Raw genomic sequence first — 19,442 nt, forward strand, 5'->3', positions numbered from 1 at the left:
ATTTGCACAATTAGGGGCCAATCTTTTTTCATAAAGTACTTTCTTAATTTTTTTCTCTCTTCTTTTTTTTTTTTTTTTACCTAAAGTTATAGGTTTAGAATTCCATGATGGGCTATTATCCCTTGAAAACTTTGCATCTAAACACTTCCAGTGAGAAGGAAAGAAATAAAGAAAATGTAATAACCAAATGTGAAAAGGATGATAATTATTCACGATGCTGTTGACTTGCAGTGGTGCATACACACACTAATAGAGTAGGCCTGGAGTCTATTATCCTGATATCATCATCATCGCATCATCTTTTGGACACATGTATGAAGATGGAAGATTATAGAGAGAAATTTAGACATTATATGCCACTTCCATGTGACAACTCCAAAAAGTGTACAAAAGAACTCAGAAAAGCATACCAAAGGTCACCAGAAAACTTGACATCAAAACTAGCCCTAATTAATTAGAAACCATTTACATTTCTTGATCTTAGGGACTGAAAAGATTACACAAGCATTGCACATCTATTAGAAGGAGCAAGATGAGAATGTGCTTTAGTGGGAACTTTAGAATCATGGAGACAGGGCCACCATCGGATTTAAAGGAAGCATTCATGAAGTATACAGAAGGCAAGACCTACATGACGGCAGAACAGCTGCAGCGGTTCATGGTGGAAGTGCAGGGTCATGGTGGTGCTTCAGTCGCGGAGGCAGAGCTGATTGTGGATCAGATTTTGCAGAAGCGTCATCATATCACAATGTGTGAAAGGAGTTGTCTCAGTCTTGATGATTTTCACCATTTCCTTTTCTCAACAGATCTCAATCCACCCATTAGTAATCAGGTATAGATTTTCACTTCTTTCCTAGCACTCGAGTCTGGACTTCGTTTTTATTATGCTAACTTGGTGTACCATTAATACCTTATAACCTTGGTAATGGAAACGTTCTTTCCGTTTTTATACATAATTTTTCTTTCACTTTCAGGTTGAGCAAGATATGACAGCACCTTTATCCCATTATTTCATATATACTGGCCACAATTCATATTTGACTGGAAACCAACTCAGCAGTCATTGTAGTGATGTCCCTATTGAAAAAGCACTGAAGAGAGGTGTGAGAGCTGTGGAACTTGATGTATGGCCGAATTCAGCAAAAGATGATGTACTTGTTCTTCATGGATGGTATGCAGCCGCTATTATGAGAGGGGGGAAGAAGAAATCATTATCATTTTCCCTTTTGATTTCTTCCTTGCTGGATTTTTTTTCATTGGTGATGAATTTTATTGCAACTTATCAATGTAGGACCCTTACAACTCCTGTGAAGCTAATTAAGTGTCTGAAGTCCATTAGAGAGCATGCCTTCTTTTCATCTCCATACCCTGTGATAATAACTCTGGAAGATCACCTCACTGAGAATCTTCAGGCTAAAGCAGCTCAGGTACTTCCCATTTCCTTTCATGAGTTTTTGTTGAAATTTCTGAACTGAAAATTGCTAGAAAAAAACAGAGAAGAAAGTAATTCTTCTTATAAACTTCTCTCAGCAGCTGCGTAAGAGAGATTTCATTAATCTTTTTCATATATTAGAAGTCTTACACTTTTTGGTACATAACAGACCTGCTCCAACTACTAAAGTAACAAAAACATGGTGAAGCATGGTTACATTCCCTAATTTAAGGAGTAGATTTGAACCTAACACAAGTTGACTAACATGCCAACTAATTTACAGCAAAATAAACAAAATAACATTAAAAATAGACAAAATGACAGCAAGAACTAAGCTCCTAAGTATCTAGGAAAAATCTCACTGCTCTCAACACTCCTCCTTGAGAATTTTCCTTGATACTCCAAGCTTTTTCTTCATTTCTTCAAATTTGCTCTTAGGAAGAGCCTTGGTCAAAACATCAGCAAGTTGCTCATCGGATTTGCAGTGCAGCAACTTGATTTCACAGCTTTTTTCAGCTTCTCGCAAGAAATGAAACTTCACTTTAATATGCTTAGTCCTTCCATGTTGAATTGGATTACTTGCAATTGCAATGGCAGACTTATTGTCACACCAAATAACAGTAGGTTCAACTTGCTCATTTGCCAAATCCTTCAGCAGCTTTCGAAGCCAAATTGACTGGTTAGCAGCAGCAGCAGCAGAGATGTATTCAGCCTCTGCAGTAGATTGAGCTACCACCTCTTGCTTCTTTGAATTCCATGAAAATGGACCTGATCCCAATGAGAACACGTACCCAGAAGTGCTTCTCATATCATCCATACAGCCTGCCCAGTCACTGTCTACATATCCCTCTAGCTTTAGGTCTTCACCTTTCAGATACCAAATCCCATGGTCTGCTGTGCCTTTTAAATATCTCAAAACTCTTTTTGCAGCAGCAAGGTGACCCAAACTTGGTGAATACATAAATCTAGACAATAGACTTGCAGAATACATCAAGTCAGGTCTTGTGGCTGTAAGATACAATAAACTTCCAATTAAACTTCTATATTCTGTTGCTTCAGCCTTTTCAATCCCATCATTCTTGCTTAATTTCTCATTTACCACAAGTGGAGCTGCTACTGATTTGCATTGATCCATCTTGAATTTTTTCAAGATATCAAGAGCATATTTTCTTTGTGAAATAAAAGTGCCCTCATTTGACTGATGAATCTCCATCCCCAAAAAATAAGTCATCAATCCCAAATCTGACATTTCAAATTCAGATTGCATCTGCTGCTTAAATTCTTTTAACAATTGAAAATCACTACCCGTTACAAGCATATCATCCACATACAAGGATACTATCAATTGTTTCCCATCATCACAGGTTTTAACATACAAAGTAGCTTCATTTTCACTCCTCCTGAATCCATGATGAATCAAGTGTGTGTCTATTCTTGAACACCAGGCTCTAGGAGCTTGTTTCAGCCCATATAATGCTTTCTTAAGCTTGTACACCTTATCTTCTTGCCCCAACACTTCATAACCCTTTGGTTGACTCACATAGATTTCCTCAATCAGTATTCCATTTAGAAATGCAGATTTCACATCTAAATGAAACACTTTCCATCCCTTTTGAGCTGACATAGCTAATAACAACCTTATGGTGTCATGTCTAGCAACAGGAGCAAATGTGTCTCCAAAATCAACTCCAGGCTGCTGTGCATAGCCTTTCACAACTAGTCTAGCCTTGTGTTTGAAAATTGACCCATCAAGATTAAGCTTGGTTCTAAAAATCCACTTCAAACCAGTTAAATTTTTTTCTTTTGGTTTTGAAGTGAGTTCCCAGGTTTGATTCCTCTCAATTGCATCAATCTCTGCATCCATTGCTTGCCTCCATTCTATGAACTGAGAAGCTTCTTGATAGTTGATTGGCTCAGCAAAAACTAGATTACACCTCTCATAGATTTCAAACAGCGGCTTGGTCTTCTGCACCCTTTCATTATCTTCATAATCCATTTCTTGACTGACATCAGATTCAACTGGCCTTCCTTCTTCATTGCTAGAAGAGCTTTCCTTGTGAATTGAGACATACTTCTTCATAATCTTCTGCTCATTCCAATTCCAAAGAGCATCCTCATCAAATTGAACATCTCTACATATCACTATTTTTTTTGTTTTTACATTGTAGAGTCTATAACCTTTGGATTGAGCTGCATACCCCAAGAAAATGCCTAGCTCAGCCTTGTCATCAAGTTTACTTCTTTTAACAGCAGGAACATGCATATAACAGATTGAACCAAACACTTTTAGATGCTTAGCAGAGGGTTTTGATCCAAACCAAGCTTCTATAGGTGTCGTTCCATCAACTGACCTTGTAGGCAGCCTGTTTAATAAATAAGTTGCTGTATAAATAGCCTCAGCCCAGAACTCTTTTGGAAGCTCCTTCTCCTTCAACATACACCTGGCCATTTCAACAATGGTTTTATTTTTCCTCTCTGAAACGCCGTTCTGCTGTGGTGAATAAGGTACAGTCAAATGGTGAACTATTCCAGCCTCTTCACAAAATTTTTCAAATTCAACAGAGGTATATTCTTTGCCATTATCTGACCTCAAGGTCTTAATTGTACATCCACTTTGCTTTTCAACTAAGGCTTTGAATTTTTTGAACACACTAAATACTTGTGCTTTGCTCCTAATGAAATACACCCAAGTCATTCTAGTTAAATCATCTATAAACAAGATGAAATACTTATTTTGACTCAGGGAGGGCACACTCATAGGGCCACAAACATCAGTGTGCACTAGCTCTAATTTCTCTTTGGCTCTCCACATTGAATCACTTGGAAAAGATTGCTTATGAAGCTTACCATACTGACAACTATCACAAATCTCACCACTGACACTTATAGTAGGAATATCCCTCACCATACTATGAGTTTGCATAAACTTTAGAGAAGCAAGATTAAAATGCCTATATCTCTTATGCCACAACCAAGTTTTGTCAACCTTTGAACTATAAACATGCTGATTCAAGCTTTCAGATATTAATGGAAAACTATTTTCAACCATTTTAACCTTAGCAACTTCACAATTTTCAGAATCGCGAATATGGCACCAAAGATTTTTAAACAGAAGAGAGTATCCCTTTTTCAACATTTGTGCCACACTTAACAGATTTTGATCTAAACTTGGAATGAAGAGAACATCAGAAATGTATTTGGTACCTTTTCTAGTCTACATAGCAATGGTACCTTTGCCTTCAGCCTGGACCATCTCTCCATTACCAAGCTTCACTTTAGTTCTCACTGATTTGTCTAGAGAAGTAAAAAGATCCTCATTTATGGCCATGTGACTTGTACAACCACTATCAATGATCCATGTGATTTTGTCTACTTGTTTAAGTGACTGTGAAGCCATGAATAAATAATCATCTTGCTGCCTGGACTGATCATTAGTGAAATTTGCTTATTGAGTGGGTTGTTGAGCTTTACTTTGCTCGAATCTGCAATCTCTTGAAATGTGGCCATATTTTTTGCAATAGTGATATAGGCTTTACACGATTCTTTTGCCAACAATCTTTCACTAGATGATTTGTTCTTTTACAAGTAGGACAAGGTGGAAATCTGCCCTTCTTGACAGCTTCACTTCCACTTTCAGGTTGCTTCCCTTTGTTGTCTCTCTCTTTTGAATCTTTCTTAACCTCCATTACTTGCTTTCCTTTCTGTTTGGCAACAAATGCCTCCTCAGAAGCATCTTCTTCTCTAATAATTCTTCTTTGCTCAATGGCTTGCAAGGAACTTATAAGTTCAGGTAAGGTGATCTTGCTCAAATCCTTTGAATCTTCCAAAGATGAGATTTTGGGTTCAAATCTGTCAGGTAGGCTGACAAGAACTTTCTCCACAATCCTTTTATCTGATAAATCTTCACCCAACAACTTAATTTTGTTGACCACAGTCATTAATCTATCTGTATACTCTTTAAGAGTTTCAGATTCTTTCATCTTTAAAACCTCAAATTCCCTCCTCAAATTCAGCACTGACATTTGCTTTGAGAGTGCACTTCCTTGAAACTCAGCTTTAAGTAAATCCCAAGCTTCCTTTGCTGTCTCACATGCCATAATTCTGGTGAAAATCACCTCAGAAACAGAAGCATGAATGCATGACAAGGCCTTAAAACCTTTAGCACACTCCTCACTATGAGCTTTTATCTGTGCAAGAGTAGGATCCTCCCTCAAAGGTCCTGGTTGCCTACCTGTTTCAGTCACTTCCCACAGATCAAAGGCTTTAAGATAAGCCTTCATCTTTACAGCCCAAATAGAGTAACCTTCTCCAGAAAATACACGAAAAGGTGGAGCAGAATATCCACTTGAAGCCATCACTCTCAGCTCTAGTGCTTAAGGGTTTTTTTTTTTTTTTTTTTTTTTTTTTAGTGCAGGGAATTCTTACTTGTTTTCTCTCTTTTTCAGGCCCTTAAAGATCATAAGGAGCTCTGATACCATTATAATTCTTGAACTGAAAATTGCTAGAAAAAAACAGAGAAGAAAGTAATTCTTCTTATAAACTTCTCTCAGCAGCTGCGTAAGAGAGACTTCATTAATCTTTTTCATATATTAGAAGTCTTACACTTTTTGGTACATAACAGACCTGCTCCAACTACTAAAGTAACAAAAACATGGTGAAGCATGGTTACATTCCCTAATTTAAGGAGTAGATTTGAACCTAACACAAGTTGACTAACATGCCAACTAATTTACAGCAAAATAAACAAAATAACATTAAAAATAGATAAAATGACAGCAAGAACTAAGCTCCTAAGTATCTAGGAAAAATCTCACTGCTCTCAACAGTTTTAAACCCCACTCTTATTCAGAATTCCAGCCTAAATTATTTCTTGCATATTTCTGTTATTTTTAGATGATTACTGGGACATTTGGAGACATGCTATTTTATCCTGAAACTGAATGCTTGAAAGAATTCCCTTCGCCAGAGGAACTAAAACATAAGATAATTATATCAGCCAAACCTCCAAAAGAGAAAGGGGACCTTGAAGTTAAATGCATGAAGGGAAAGGGAATTAACCCACTGAAGGAAAAAGATTCTAGTGAAGATCTATGGGGGAAGGACCTATTAGCCCTTTCATCTAATCAGGAAGATGATGGAAAGGTGTGCTGCAACTCTTTGATTTAGTTACTTGTTCAAGAGTCTTTCTGTGTGCTTGTTTCAACTTCTGCTTGATTGGCCTGCAGAGTGATGGTGAAACAAGTGAACAGAATCAGAATGATGAATACAGATATGTCTGTGATCATGAACTGCGCCCACAAGAAGCACCTGCCTACAAGCATCTAATTTCCATTAGTGCTGGAAAGCCCAAGGGTGGGTTAAAGAAGGCACTAAAAGTTGAACTTGATAATGTTAGACGCCTTAGCTTGAGTGAGCAAAAATTTGAAAAGGTTATTGCATCCCACGGAACAGATGTTGTAAGGTATTTTACTGACTAATTTTTCATGAAATATTTCTAATTTTTAAGACCAGATTAATCTAATACAAGCATTATATTCAGATTCACTCAGAAAAACATTTTGAGGATATATCCTAAGGGTATTCGGATTGACTCCTCCAACTACAAGCCAATGAATGCTTGGCTGCATGGAGCTCAAATGGTTGCACTTAACATGCAGGTTTTGACTCACTCTTGCTAATTGAATTGCTTAATTTACAGTAATTTCATGGTTCTGAGACTAACAAGTTTCTGGTTAATGGCAGGGATATGGTAAATCACTTTGGTTGATGCATGGGATGTTTAGATCAAATGGAGGGTGTGGTTATGTCAAAAAGCCTGATTTTTTTATGAATATGGGTCCAGAAAATCAGGTATTTGATCCTAAAGCAAAATTGCCAGTGAAGAAAACTCTAAAGGTGAGTACTGAGAGTGCTGTTAGATTAAAATCCCCTGCCATTATCTTCCACTAAATGATTTTATTTATTTATTTATTTTGGCAGGTTAAAGTTTATATGGGGGATGGATGGCATTTAGATTTTAAGCGAGCACAATTTACTTTATTTTCCTCTCCTGATTTCTATATCAGGGTAAGTTAGAGTTTGCTGCAAGTATGTTAATTTAAAAAAAAAAAAAAAAAATCTACCTCCATATCTGCTCGCTAGAATTTAAATTTCTTGTTGCCTTAGGTTATTTTTATTTGGTTGGTTTCTGTCTGAGTCTAAAATGACTAATGTAGAATCCTTGTTGTATATTTCTACTTGTAAACCTCTGGAGAGAAGGTTGGCATAGCAGGGGCTCCAGCTGATAAGACAATGAAGAAAACAAAGACAAGGGAGAACAATTGGACACCCATTTGGGATGAAGAGTTCACATTTCCATTGACTGTTCCAGAATTGGCTTTGCTTCGTTTTGAAGTTCATGATCGTATAATGCCTGAGAAGGATGATTTTGCAGGTCAAACCTGTTTGCCTGTCTCTCAACTAAGGCCAGGCATCCGTGCAGTCCCCCTCTTCAATCGGAAGGGAAATAAGTTCAGCTCAATGAGACTTCTTATGCGGTTCGAGTTTCTATAGAAAGTGCCAAGTTTAGATTGATGTATAGATGATAATCCTTTTTTCAAGGCCAAGTATGTATAGATGACAATTCATATCCATGCACATGCTTTTACATACTTAATTGGAAACTGCTGTAAACACTCATTAAATTGATGATCAAGTGGAATAGGTGATCTCAAGTTCGTGACTTGTAAAGATATATATGCTCAGAACTAATAGATTGTGAACTCACACGGGAATATTTCATGAATGACTAAGACTTGCTACTTTTGCACTGTGAACACTGAACAATAGCAAAATTAATTTGTGTTTACATGGAAGTGAAAGGAACAAAATTCTACCTTTAGGAAAATTCAGATGGTAGACCAGACTTAGAAACGGTGGCTGTCCCATGAATGTGTATTATTTAGCTTTTTATTGGGCTTAAAAAAAAAGCAAAAGAATTGTACCTATGAATGAAGTGGAAGGAGAAAAAAAAATGCTTGGAAAAGAGAAAAAAATACATATAATAATGGAAATTTGTATATTTTCTTTTACCTTGCTTGCATGGGTTTTCTGATTGCTGGCCTGCTGAGAGACGTAAACTGTAGCCTTCCTGGAATGAGAATATTAAAAAGCAAAGGAGAACATATGAAGATTGGCCAATTATTCTCTTGTGATTGAAGACTGCTCCTTACAGCTTGATTGGACAAGAATTTTGCACATAAATTGACTACCTACGTACGCTTCATCCCATCTGTGATCTGTGCTTCCATTAGGAAGGTAGAATGAGAGGTGGCAGGCCATGCACTTCGATCCCTTTCTTCACTTTACAGCTCAAACCAATGACACGATATCTCTTTCCTTTTCTCTCTCACTGCAAGGTGGATGGAATTACTAGCTAATTAGAAACTTAATACTCGCACGTTGCACAAATATTTTTAATTTTTTAAACTTATTAATAAAATAAATAATAAAGATTTTGTATCTAAATTTTAAAAAAAAATCTTGAATTTTAAGAAAATACCTGATAAATATTTGTGAAAACTCTTATTCACCATCTCTACGTACTCTTTTTACCATAGCTTGCAAGATCTAATGTCTATAATGATTTTAAATTTATATATATTATAGTAGAATTATTTTTTCAATAGCAATTTTATTTAGTATTCATTCATGATTATATACTTATAACTATGGCTTTTTATATGACATTGTTATATTCATTAATTATTTTTTATTTTACTTATCACTAGCGTATTTATATTCACATTATAAGCCAAATTTACGTCATAATCTTATTTTATAACTCAGTTTTATAATATTTATATAAATATAAATGCATATAAATGTTATGTTAAGAATACGAAAATCAAAGTCATACCAATAAATGATTAGAAATAATAATCTGACGATAAATTTGGTAACATCAATAAATTTTACTTAATATGTACATATTAATTTTAACAATTAATGATAAAATATAAGTAAAAAAAGATAGAAATAAAATGCATTAAAATTATGGACAATCACTTAGCTATTATACTTGCAAATATCTAAATTTAAGAATTTTTGCAATTATGGTTCATAAATATAGATATATATATTAATTTTATAAAAAATACTTATACCAAGCATTGATAACTCAAAAAATCACATATTAATTATTGGTATTATTAAAAATAATAAATTTTATTTAATATATACATATTAATTATTATTATTAATAAAAAAATATATTTTTTTGATTATAATTCATAAATATAAATGTATATTAATTTTATTTAAATTTTTATCTTACGTATTAAGAAATTAAAAGTTACATAATAATAAGATAAGGACAAAATAATAAACCTATTTTAGAGACCAATGTTATTTTATATTTATATTTATATTTATATTATATAAGAATATAGATATAGGTTATACGGACACAGCAACGCGCTTCTTGCACTCTTCTAATTAAAGATAAGAGAGAGAGAGAGAGAGAGAGAGAGAGAGAAGGAATATGAAACACATAAAAATATAGCTTTCTTGCAATATGTGCATGAGTACAGATTCTCACTTTGCATAAACGCAATTCTTGAGAATATATAGCCATTTATTAAGTTCATTCTATCTTTCTTTCTGGATTTAAGAAGACGATATATATACATGAAAACATAAACAACTTGGAAACTAGACTCTCATTTCTCTGTCTGTAACCGACGATGTCCAAGCAGTCTTTCAGGGTCTGCTTCTGTTTCAGGAGAATATTCAAGGGCAGGCTGCTTGAGCCTCCTGAAGACGTCAAATTCCTCTTCAACCAATACTCGCACAATGGCACCATGACCCTCGACGACCTGCACAGGTTTCTGATTGAAATTCAAGGAGAAGAACAAGCCACAAAGAATGATGCTCAAGCCATCTTCAACAGCCTCAAGCATCTCAACATCTTCCAAAGAAAGGGTCTCCACCTGGAAGCCTTCTTCCGATATCTTATGAGCGATCTCAATGCTGCTCTCTCTCCATCTAGTGGGGTAATCTATTAACATTTTTTCATTTTTCCCAATTTTTTATCTCCTGACATTAATTAGTTGAAGAAATGCCTTTGATTCCAGGTGCACCACGACATGGATGCTCCACTGGCTCATTATTTCATGTTCACGGGCCATAACTCCTACTTGACTGGAAATCAACTTAGCAGTGACAGCAGTATTCAACCCATCATAAATGCTCTACGAAGAGGCGTAAGAGTAATTGAGTTAGATTTGTGGCCAAATTCCAAAAAAGACAATGTTGAAGTTCGCCATGGAGGGTATATTTAATTTTTCAGTTATTTTTATATTATAATGTGATCTTAATCTCACATCTCTTAATATATTAAAGATCATTAAAATTGTAAACGATGAAAGAGGATAATGAACATATGAAATTAAAGCAAATCATAATCTTCAGATCATGCTAGTTTCTATAACATTCATCAAGGAGGCTACACTATTGCATAATTAATTGGAACATAAAAATAAAGATGACTAAACCACTCAGTATAGTCTCTTGCAAAGATTGGCCAAGATCCTGGACCAGTTATGCTTCAACTTTGGCATATACCCCAAGCATTCAAAGTTTTTTCACAAATGCAGGACACTTACTTCTCCAGTAGACCTCGTTAAATGTTTAGTTGCTATTAAAGAAAATGCTTTCCATGCATCTGACTATCCTGTTGTGATAACTTTTGAGGACCATCTAACTCCAGATCTTCAGTCCAAGGTAGCCAAGGTGAGCATGACCCTATCCCATGGAATTTTACCATTTTGCAAGGCTTTTTAGTGTAACTCTAGTTTGACCGAACTCTGTTCGCCAGTAGATGGTCACTAAAACATTTGGAGACATGCTGTTCTGCCCCAAATCAGATCAAATGAAAGAATTTCCTTCTCCAGAATCATTGAAGAAAAGAGTTATGATATCCACTAAACCACCGAAAGAGTATATTGAAACTAAGAATATCAAGGAAAATGAGACAAGGAAATCATCAAAGAAAGAACACTGGAAGGATGAGAAGGCATCTTCCGAAAGTGAACTTGAAACTAATGATAAGGTGCATCTGGAGTAACATGCATGCTGCTTCTGCACCTGCTCCTAATGCTACTCAATTTGCTTTCTTAATTGCTTGCTGGTCTTTCAATATGCAGGACCAGCCATATCAGGAAGAACACATTCCAGATGAAGAAGAAGAGAAGACAGTTCCTGAATACAGGAATTTAATTGCCATTCATGCAGGGAAGCTGAAAGGTCCATTAGAAAACTGGCTAAACGTAGATTCAGACAAAGTTAGACGTCTCAGTTTGAGTGAACAAGAACTTGAAAATGCTGCAAGAACAAATGGAACCGATATTGTCAGGTAACTCAACTGTGATCATATTCACTATTCAGCCTATCATCTCAGGTAATTGTTGTTTGGCCATAACAATCATCAGTCATATGACTGCCTACTTTAAGGTTCACTCAGCGGAATTTGCTGCGGGTATACCCCAAAGGTTCTCGCCTTGATTCCTCTAATTATGATCCTTTTATTGGTTGGACCCATGGAGCTCAAATGGTTGCATTTAATATGCAGGTTACTCTTCTTCCTGAGGTGTCTAATTTGACATCAATACCTCCAAAATTTAGATTTAATATGGGTTTGCTTTACCATTTCTTTTTTTTCTTTTTCCCTTCTCCTTGACAGGGCTATGGGAAATACCTCTGGGTGATGCATGGGATGTTTAAAGCAAACGGTGGCTGTGGTTATGTGAAAAAACCTGATTTCTTATTGCGACTTGGCCCAAACAACAAGGTTTTTGATCCCACCGAGCAATTACTTGTAAAAAGAATTTTGAAGGTGTGTGGACTTCGACAGTATTCGAGTGATTTAGCTTACTATTTTTCATTTCTTTAATACTGAATTCAATATCGATTTATCATCATGTTAACAGGTGAAAGTCTTCATGGGGGAAGGGTGGGATTTGGATTTTCGGCGAACACATTTTGATCTGTATTCCCCACCTGACTTCTTTGTCAAAGTAAGAATATCTATGGCAATCGTAATCCTCATACAAATTATCCTACTCATAATGCAGAACACTATTGTCATAATTTGTTGGCTGGGTGGAATTCTAGATTTACCTCTGAAATTGATCTACCTTTTGGAATATGAACATGGAGAAAAAGTTACTGAGGACTGATTGATCTGATTGCAGCTTGCAATTGCTGGAGTCCCAGCAGATAAAGCTAAGAAGAAAACAAAAATAAGAGAAGATGACTGGCTACCAGAATGGAACGAGGAGTTCGAGTTCAAACTGACTGTTCCTGAATTGGCTATACTCAGGATTGAGGTTTTTGAGTATGACTCATCAGGACAACATGACTTTGGAGGCCAAACATGTTATCCTGTATCAGAGTTGAGAACTGGGATTCGAGCAGTGCCATTACATGATCGTAGAGGAGATGTATACAAGAATGTAAGGCTCCTTATGCAATTTGAATTTGCTTGATCCTAATGTACTGCAATGCACTATGCTATTACTGAAGGTCGTGTACATACCATATACCACTCATGCTGCAGATATGCTTTTATTGCTTTTACATATAGCAAACTTGCAATTTGAAAACAATGCGTGCTCTGGTACTGAGAAAACATAGATCCATCTATGTACAAGATAATCCATTGCCAGACTGCAGAAAATGTTAACTGGACAAACAAATCAAAAATATATAAAGATTTCCCCATCACAGAGACAATACACTGTAACCTTGTTTGCAACAATAAAATAAAAATCTGCAATTATTTCTTCATCAAATAGATGATTAATTAATAAATAAGAAGGGATGAAGCATTCCATGAACAAACTAAAACTGTTTGTTGAGACTGAAATCCCAAATGGGGATGTCAGATCTACCACAAGCGGTTCCATTTATCTCTTATATTTTTTCTGTACTTGATGACATGGCAGAAGCCGCCAGTTGGGTGAAAAATTTTAGTGGTCAACGTGTCTAATTATGAAGTTTATTCTCGGTTCTTGTTTGAATTCTCTATGAGTCGCCTAATGATTAGTTGAGGAGGTCACCATATGCTAAAGAAAAATGGAAATTTTTATTATGCCTTAAATTTACCGGTATACTGTGGAAAAAAAACAAGTTGAATGTGGGGAATTCCCACATCTTGCAAAGAAAAATTGAAGGTCATATAAAATCCAAGGCAACCAAGCCAAAGTGGCTTGTGCCATTTTGATTGAGTTGTGCCAAGTCCAGTCCAATCGCAGTTGTCGGCCTGTTAGTGTTCCGACTTCCCTAGCCCGAGGATAGCGAATGAGCCAAAAAAATACCCGAACCAAGTAAATGGATCAGCAATCACCCCATGCACAAATTCATGTATTAGCCAACCTTCTGCAGAAATGCAAGCAAGATACCAGCAAGTCAACATCACATGAAAACACTGGAGAATTATTCCCATCCTCGATAATGATTTAATAATTGATATATCGAAAACCTGCTTTTTTCAGAAAGTATGCTTGTGAAGCTACAGGAGTTGACAATTAAAAGAAGACTCTAAATTCAAGATTTGAATTAAAATATGCCAATCCCACCGCATGAACAGTGCATTATGCCCCTTGTTATTATTATTATTATTATTATTATTATTTTACCAGAGTATGCTCTTGTTATTTGCTGTTATTGGGCCTATGATATGACATGTTATTTATGAAGTAGTAGAAAATGAATTGGAGCTGTGTGTTGTATCATGAAACACTTGAGATGCCAATGGATGATTAGACTCAAGGAATAGGGACCACAATAGGAATGGTAACAAGGAACAAATGCAAATTTATTAAGTCTCAGCTTGAGAAACAACAACTGGCACCTAATGCAGATTCGTGCCACAAAGTAATCAAAGCATTCATAGTATATTGTTCATTTTAAAGTAAAAAATCATAGAGTTGGGGTTGGAGTTGTCATCTGGGACCCTTATTTGTTCTTTTTTTAAAAGGTCAAGTTCGTAGTAATATATGTATCCCACTCTAACCAACTATTAGCTTCTATTCATTATTTTTTTTTTCAAAAACAAATCACATGCTCTACTTAACTGGACAAACAAAGAACAATATTAAAATCCATGTTCACCAGATCATTTAGACTTTTCGGATTTCTCTTAGAAATCTACATCCTGCAACACAGGCCACATGATATGGCCATGATTTTGATAGTGGTTTATTCCCATCACTGTGTATATTATCTATGCGACAGAAAAAAGAAACATTACAAGGCAGGATGCCACCTTTGAACGTAACTGCCTGTCTTTTTGCTAAGTAACTTCAATTATTTGCCAAATTTGGTTTGATTTCTTTTCTAAAGCCTCAAATTGTTCCTGCTATGATGGGTCTCACATCACATGCCTCTCCTGCCATTCAAGGCGTATTATGGTTGAAAAATAGCTAAACCTTCCCAAGTTGTGCACAAACCTAAGACAGATCTGAATCTACTTTGCGTAATAATAAAGGACATAGGTTGTTCCATTGAAAATCAGCTACTTAATATTACTCCCATGTGATTCAGATCCCACTAAAGTGTGTGATTATTTTGCTTGGCAACATAATAAATCCCCTTGCCCTTGTGTCTCCCAGCAAATATATCTCTAATTCATAGTCCTGACAACTTAAAAATTGAAAAAAAAAAGGTAAAGTGAACTGATAAAGAAAGAAACTTCAATATTGAGACCAAAAGAAAAGGAACGGCTCCAATATCCAAAGTGAATTCCTATCACACCACAAACAAGATAATAGGGACCATCATGTCAGTCACAGCTAACTTTCGTATTTTTGTTATACTTGCACAAAGAATGACAATGTAGGGTACTAACAACTACGTAGGGTAGTGCACTGGCTATATGGGGAAAGAAAAAGCAGATGTTAGGAAGCAACTTACAGAGACCAAGGAGCCGAATTTTTTTTTTTTTTTTTTTTCCTTAGCGTGGAAATTTCAGTCTGATGATGGAATGGAGAATGAGATAGTGGAGAAGCTAGCAGGGATCTCCTCATAAAGACCCAACGCTCTCTCCAAATTAGCAACAATATCAACAATATCAGGCCTCTTCTTTCCTTCCAAGCTTACACAATGCATTGCTGTGTAGGCCATCAACTCCACGGCTTCGGCCTCATGCATCTCTGGTGGCCCCACCCTTTTATCCAACACCTTTTGCATTTCCCCTGATAATATCAGTGGTGATACATACTCCACAAGTCCCATTGGCCCTGCACCTTCTTCTTCAGTCTTGAACACTGCTCTCTTTCCAGTCAAAAGCTCTAATAACACAACACCTAGACCATAAACATCACTTTTGGCTGTTAGCACATTTAATACATAATACTCAGGATCAATATATCCTACTGTTCCAACTGCCTTGGTTGACATGAATTCTTGATCAGATTCTGGCCCCATTAATGATAACCCAAAATCGGATACTCTAGCACTCCAATTTGCATCTAGAAGTATGTTTGAGGACTTGATATCTCTGTGAATTATGGGTGGCACCGCATAGTTGTGGAGATAGTTGATTCCCGTGGCAGCGTCCAATGCAATTTTGATCCTCATTTTCCAGGAATTCAAAATGCTGCTACTCTTTTCAACATTGTTGTTGTTATGTAAATGACTATGAAGAGATCCATTGCTCATGTACTCATAAACCAACAGCCTCTCATCCTTTTCTTCACAGAAACCAACTAGTTCCACTAAATGCTTATGGTGAAGCCGAGATAACAATGCTAGTTCTGAATCAAACGCACTTTCTTTCTCTTGGAATTTCTTTGTCTTCGTACCAGTTTCCCCTCTCTTAATAGCCACTTCAAAACCATTGGCAAGTTTGCCTTTGTAAACGATGCCAAAGCTCCCAGCACCAATCTTGTTTTCCGATGAGAAATTGTTTGTAGCAGCAACAAGCTCTGATAGGAAAAATTTCTGAGTCTTGTCTGTACGCTTAGAAGATGATCCACTTCTCTGGCGCCCCAATCTTCTCGAGCTTTGATGCCTAACAGAATATGATCTTAAAGATGGGGTAGTAGAACCATTGTTAGTCATAGCAGCAGCATTCACTTTCAGGTTGGGATTGATAATTGAGGGCTGCACAGAATTATGATGTGAAAATCTGCGTAAACAATAAATAATAGTGCAGATGCCTGCAAAGGCACCAACAGATCCGACAATCGCAAAAGCCAAAGAAAGCTTATTTTTGGCCCTTGATGGAGAAAGTGGTTGTACTTGCTGAGATGGTGGTGTTATTCTCGGAGGCAAGGGCACGGCAATTGGAAGATCAATCTGGCATGATTTACAGATATTCCCAGACCCATCACACAAAACCTCAGAGTCTGGATACACACCGCATGTGCCACAAGAAGACTGAACACAAGAACCTGGAATCATAATTCCCAGTGGAAGCTCATTTCCATGATGAAGCACATTAGACCATCCCAGACCCCAACAAATAATCGATAAATTCCCCGTTGTAAGCCCACATGTGAAATCCAAACCAGCAACAATCAACTCAAAGGGAACGCTTTCCAATATTTTGCTATTAAGTTGGAGTTTATTTGTCCCACCCCAGCATGCTCCTAATCCGTTGCTTTGCTTAATAGCACAGCTAAAATCTGATCCTAGAGCAAGACCTGAAAACGCAAAAGCCGAACTAAAAGGAACATCCAATTGCCCTGACCCGTTGCTTCCTTTACACACCAGAAACCCACTGGCATTCAATCCACAAGCATGAGACTCTCCAGCAACCAAGTTTAACATCTTTAAATTCCCAAACTGTCTTTGAATCGCAGCTCCAACATCATTATTACCCCAACAATAAACTCTACTGTTGTTCCTCAAAATTCCACACGTAAAGCCACTCCCAGATGTGAGTGTACTAAACTTTAGAGCCACCGCAGGCGATGGAAAAGGAGATCTACCTCTGCCTTTGCCTCTCCAACACTTAGCTATGCCAGAGTTGACCTCTCTTGCGCAAACCTGATCATCTCCAACGGTTAGATCAGTTAGCTGAATGTTGTTACTGTGGTAGATGCGCTTGGGTTGAAAGCTTGAGTTTTTTGTAGCTACGGTCTCCCAGCAGAAAACACTGAAGCCTCCAGAGCGGAGGCCACAGAAGAAGGTCTGTCCTCCAGATATAGATTCAAAGGAAACACTGGGCTGGATAGAGATCACATGGCCATTTTGGTAGCATTGGATTCTTTGGATGGGCTCACCGGCAATGATACCGCAGACAGTAGCAGTGCTATAGGTGACAGCGATGGTGGAGGCAGAGCCAAGGCCGTCTACCACAGTAGCAGTGTAGAGCAGAGAGGTAATAGCAGTGATGATAAAGACAATGGTGAGATAGGAAGGGTTGTGTGTCATTTGAAAGATTGGAATGGGGCACCTCTCTTCTTCATTGAAAGCTGAAAAAATGAAGCAACAAGAATAAAGCTTAAGACACCGAAGGAGGGATAAAAATACGAGACACAGACTAAAAACTAAAAAGAGTAGTGCGTGGAGCGTGTGGTCCCTCGAAATGGATTGTATTGTTGAATGGTATACGATAGGTCGTTTTAAGCAAATTTTTATTTCCACAGAAGAAGCAATTTGCTTGTTAGCAGTTCTAACTTAAAACTCTGAGTTTTTTAACCTTCCAAATTTATTTAGCACTTGGAGACCGGTCAGCATGAATTGAAATCTTGCTAGTGAAGAAGCTCAAAGCTTGAATTGAATCAAATCAAAAGCTTCCTTTGGCTGAAAGTTGAAACCATTTCAAGCTACAGCGGAATGTGCGTGAGGTCAAAGGAAATTTCTCGAACTTTTTTTAAGTTCTGGGATGATATTAACAGGCACTTGCAGGATAATGTCACCAAAGGGCTAACTAATCGAATTCATATAAAATGACATGAAGAAGGCGGACAATAATTACATTCGCAGCGGGTGTCCAAAATTAGACAAAATTTGCAGATGAGACGCCCGTCAGAATACAGTAAAACGAGAAGTTGTTGCCTATAGAGTTGAATAGAGTGGCAAATGTTCCTCCACAAAATTTATCAAAACCTCAGATAATAATTTCAAGTTATTGTAGCACCTGATCTGACTAGGCCCCCTCCCATCATCCCATTCCCCAAGGAAGGCACAAACTTTCTGGCCCCAAGAGGACATAAGGCAGCCAGCAAAACTTTGATATTCAACATCCTCCATGGTCTTTCCAGAAACAAATTATTTTGTCCACATTTTTGTCATGGGCATTAGAGCTGTCTTTAACCTTCCTCTGGTGCCAGTGTATAATACAACAACAAACAGCAAGAATAAGAGGAAGATCCACAATGAACTTCAACGAATCAACTTTGAATTTACCTTGATCCTCTTAATGATTATTCCAGCCTCTATCATGAAGTTGTTACGGATTCTAAGAAATTAGGTATGCATTTATTCTTGAAGAGGCAGTAGGAGCAAAAACAGCATTTAAACAAAAATTGGTAGCAGAAAGTGACAGAGTAATGCCAACCAACTTCCCAAATACTTCTTTAGCATTTCAAAAATGGGATTTATCCTGCTGCTGCTAACCTATAAAGATTTAATGAGATAAGCAATAAAACTTCTTGAATTGCCCCAGTGTCTCAACCAACCATAACAACTAATGGGCCAGTAGACGCTCGCACAGGACTCTTTAACACTAATCTAAGTACCAACTTAGCAATTTATCCTATTTTTAGCATTCATAGTTACTCTACATATGCTGATGTAGCATAAATGACAGAGTTTATATGCTAAGCTCACCCAGAAATCAATTATGCGGCTGATTTCATCAAATTCTCATCCATTCCATCTGATCATAAAGTGTTGATGCATCAATTGCATGAACTGAAGGAGCATTCGGCAAGAGAAGCTTACTGTCGATGGATGAGAATGAACCGCTGCCTGGCTCCTAATCTAAGGAATCTTCTCATTTCTACTGTCTATCGATTAG

General features: G+C 37.0%; 3 protein-coding genes across 4 annotated transcripts; 2 read left to right on the forward strand and 1 right to left on the reverse strand.

Annotated features, from left to right (window-relative positions):
• The first annotated feature begins 160 nt into the window (after positions 1-160).
• LOC110666382 (phosphoinositide phospholipase C 4) lies at positions 161-8,145 on the forward strand. Of its 2 annotated transcripts, none has more exons than XM_021826857.2 (9): positions 161-832; positions 975-1,171; positions 1,292-1,427; positions 6,326-6,574; positions 6,658-6,893; positions 6,972-7,089; positions 7,175-7,327; positions 7,412-7,498; positions 7,704-7,877. In XM_021826857.2, the coding sequence occupies exons 1-9, from the start codon at positions 533-535 to the stop codon at positions 7,725-7,727; spliced, it is 1,500 nt and encodes a 499-aa protein (XP_021682549.2). In that variant the 5' UTR covers positions 161-532; the 3' UTR covers positions 7,728-7,877. The 2 variants fall into 2 exon arrangements, with proteins under 2 accessions (XP_021682549.2, XP_021682548.2); XM_021826856.2 differs by having other exon boundaries at positions 165-832; positions 7,691-8,145.
• Positions 8,146-10,050: 1,905 nt separating this feature from the next.
• Positions 10,051-13,048, forward strand: LOC110666384 (phosphoinositide phospholipase C 2). The gene is made up of 9 exons (XM_021826860.2): positions 10,051-10,464; positions 10,546-10,742; positions 11,068-11,203; positions 11,292-11,522; positions 11,617-11,825; positions 11,924-12,041; positions 12,153-12,305; positions 12,400-12,486; positions 12,664-13,048. The coding sequence occupies exons 1-9, from the start codon at positions 10,156-10,158 to the stop codon at positions 12,955-12,957; spliced, it is 1,734 nt and encodes a 577-aa protein (XP_021682552.2). The 5' UTR covers positions 10,051-10,155; the 3' UTR covers positions 12,958-13,048.
• A 486-nt stretch (positions 13,049-13,534) lies between these two features.
• Positions 13,535-18,055, reverse strand: LOC110666383 (putative serine/threonine-protein kinase-like protein CCR3). Its single transcript, XM_021826858.2, has 2 exons — positions 15,386-18,055; positions 13,535-13,849 (listed from the first exon to the last, which is right to left on the reverse strand). Exon 1 carries the CDS (start codon positions 17,849-17,851, stop codon positions 15,440-15,442), a length of 2,412 nt encoding a protein of 803 aa, XP_021682550.2. The 5' UTR covers positions 17,852-18,055; the 3' UTR covers positions 13,535-13,849; positions 15,386-15,439.
• Between the last annotated feature and the right edge of the window lie 1,387 nt (positions 18,056-19,442).

The sequence above is a fragment of the Hevea brasiliensis genome, chromosome 16 (assembly GCF_030052815.1).
Source record: "Hevea brasiliensis isolate MT/VB/25A 57/8 chromosome 16, ASM3005281v1, whole genome shotgun sequence".
NCBI lineage: Eukaryota > Viridiplantae > Streptophyta > Magnoliopsida > Malpighiales > Euphorbiaceae > Hevea > Hevea brasiliensis.

What these genes read in the sequence shown, in the direction of transcription:
- LOC110666382 (XM_021826856.2), top strand. Translation starts at nt 533, where the DNA reads ATGAGAATGTGCTTTAGTGGGAACTTTAGAATCATGGAGACAGGGCCA. An exon ending in ATCAGGAAGATGATGGAAAG is followed by an intron (nt 6,575 to 6,657) that starts GTGTGCTGCAAC and finishes ATTGGCCTGCAG; the next exon opens with AGTGATGGTGAAACAAGTGA. An exon ending in CTCCTGATTTCTATATCAGG is followed by an intron (nt 7,499 to 7,690) that starts GTAAGTTAGAGT and finishes TCTGGAGAGAAG; the next exon opens with GTTGGCATAGCAGGGGCTCC.
- LOC110666384 (XM_021826860.2), top strand. Translation starts at nt 10,156, where the DNA reads ATGTCCAAGCAGTCTTTCAGGGTCTGCTTCTGTTTCAGGAGAATATTC. An exon ending in TTCAGTCCAAGGTAGCCAAG is followed by an intron (nt 11,204 to 11,291) that starts GTGAGCATGACC and finishes GTTCGCCAGTAG; the next exon opens with ATGGTCACTAAAACATTTGG. An exon ending in TGGTTGCATTTAATATGCAG is followed by an intron (nt 12,042 to 12,152) that starts GTTACTCTTCTT and finishes TCTCCTTGACAG; the next exon opens with GGCTATGGGAAATACCTCTG.
- LOC110666383 (XM_021826858.2), bottom strand. Translation starts at nt 17,851, where the DNA reads ATGACACACAACCCTTCCTATCTCACCATTGTCTTTATCATCACTGCT.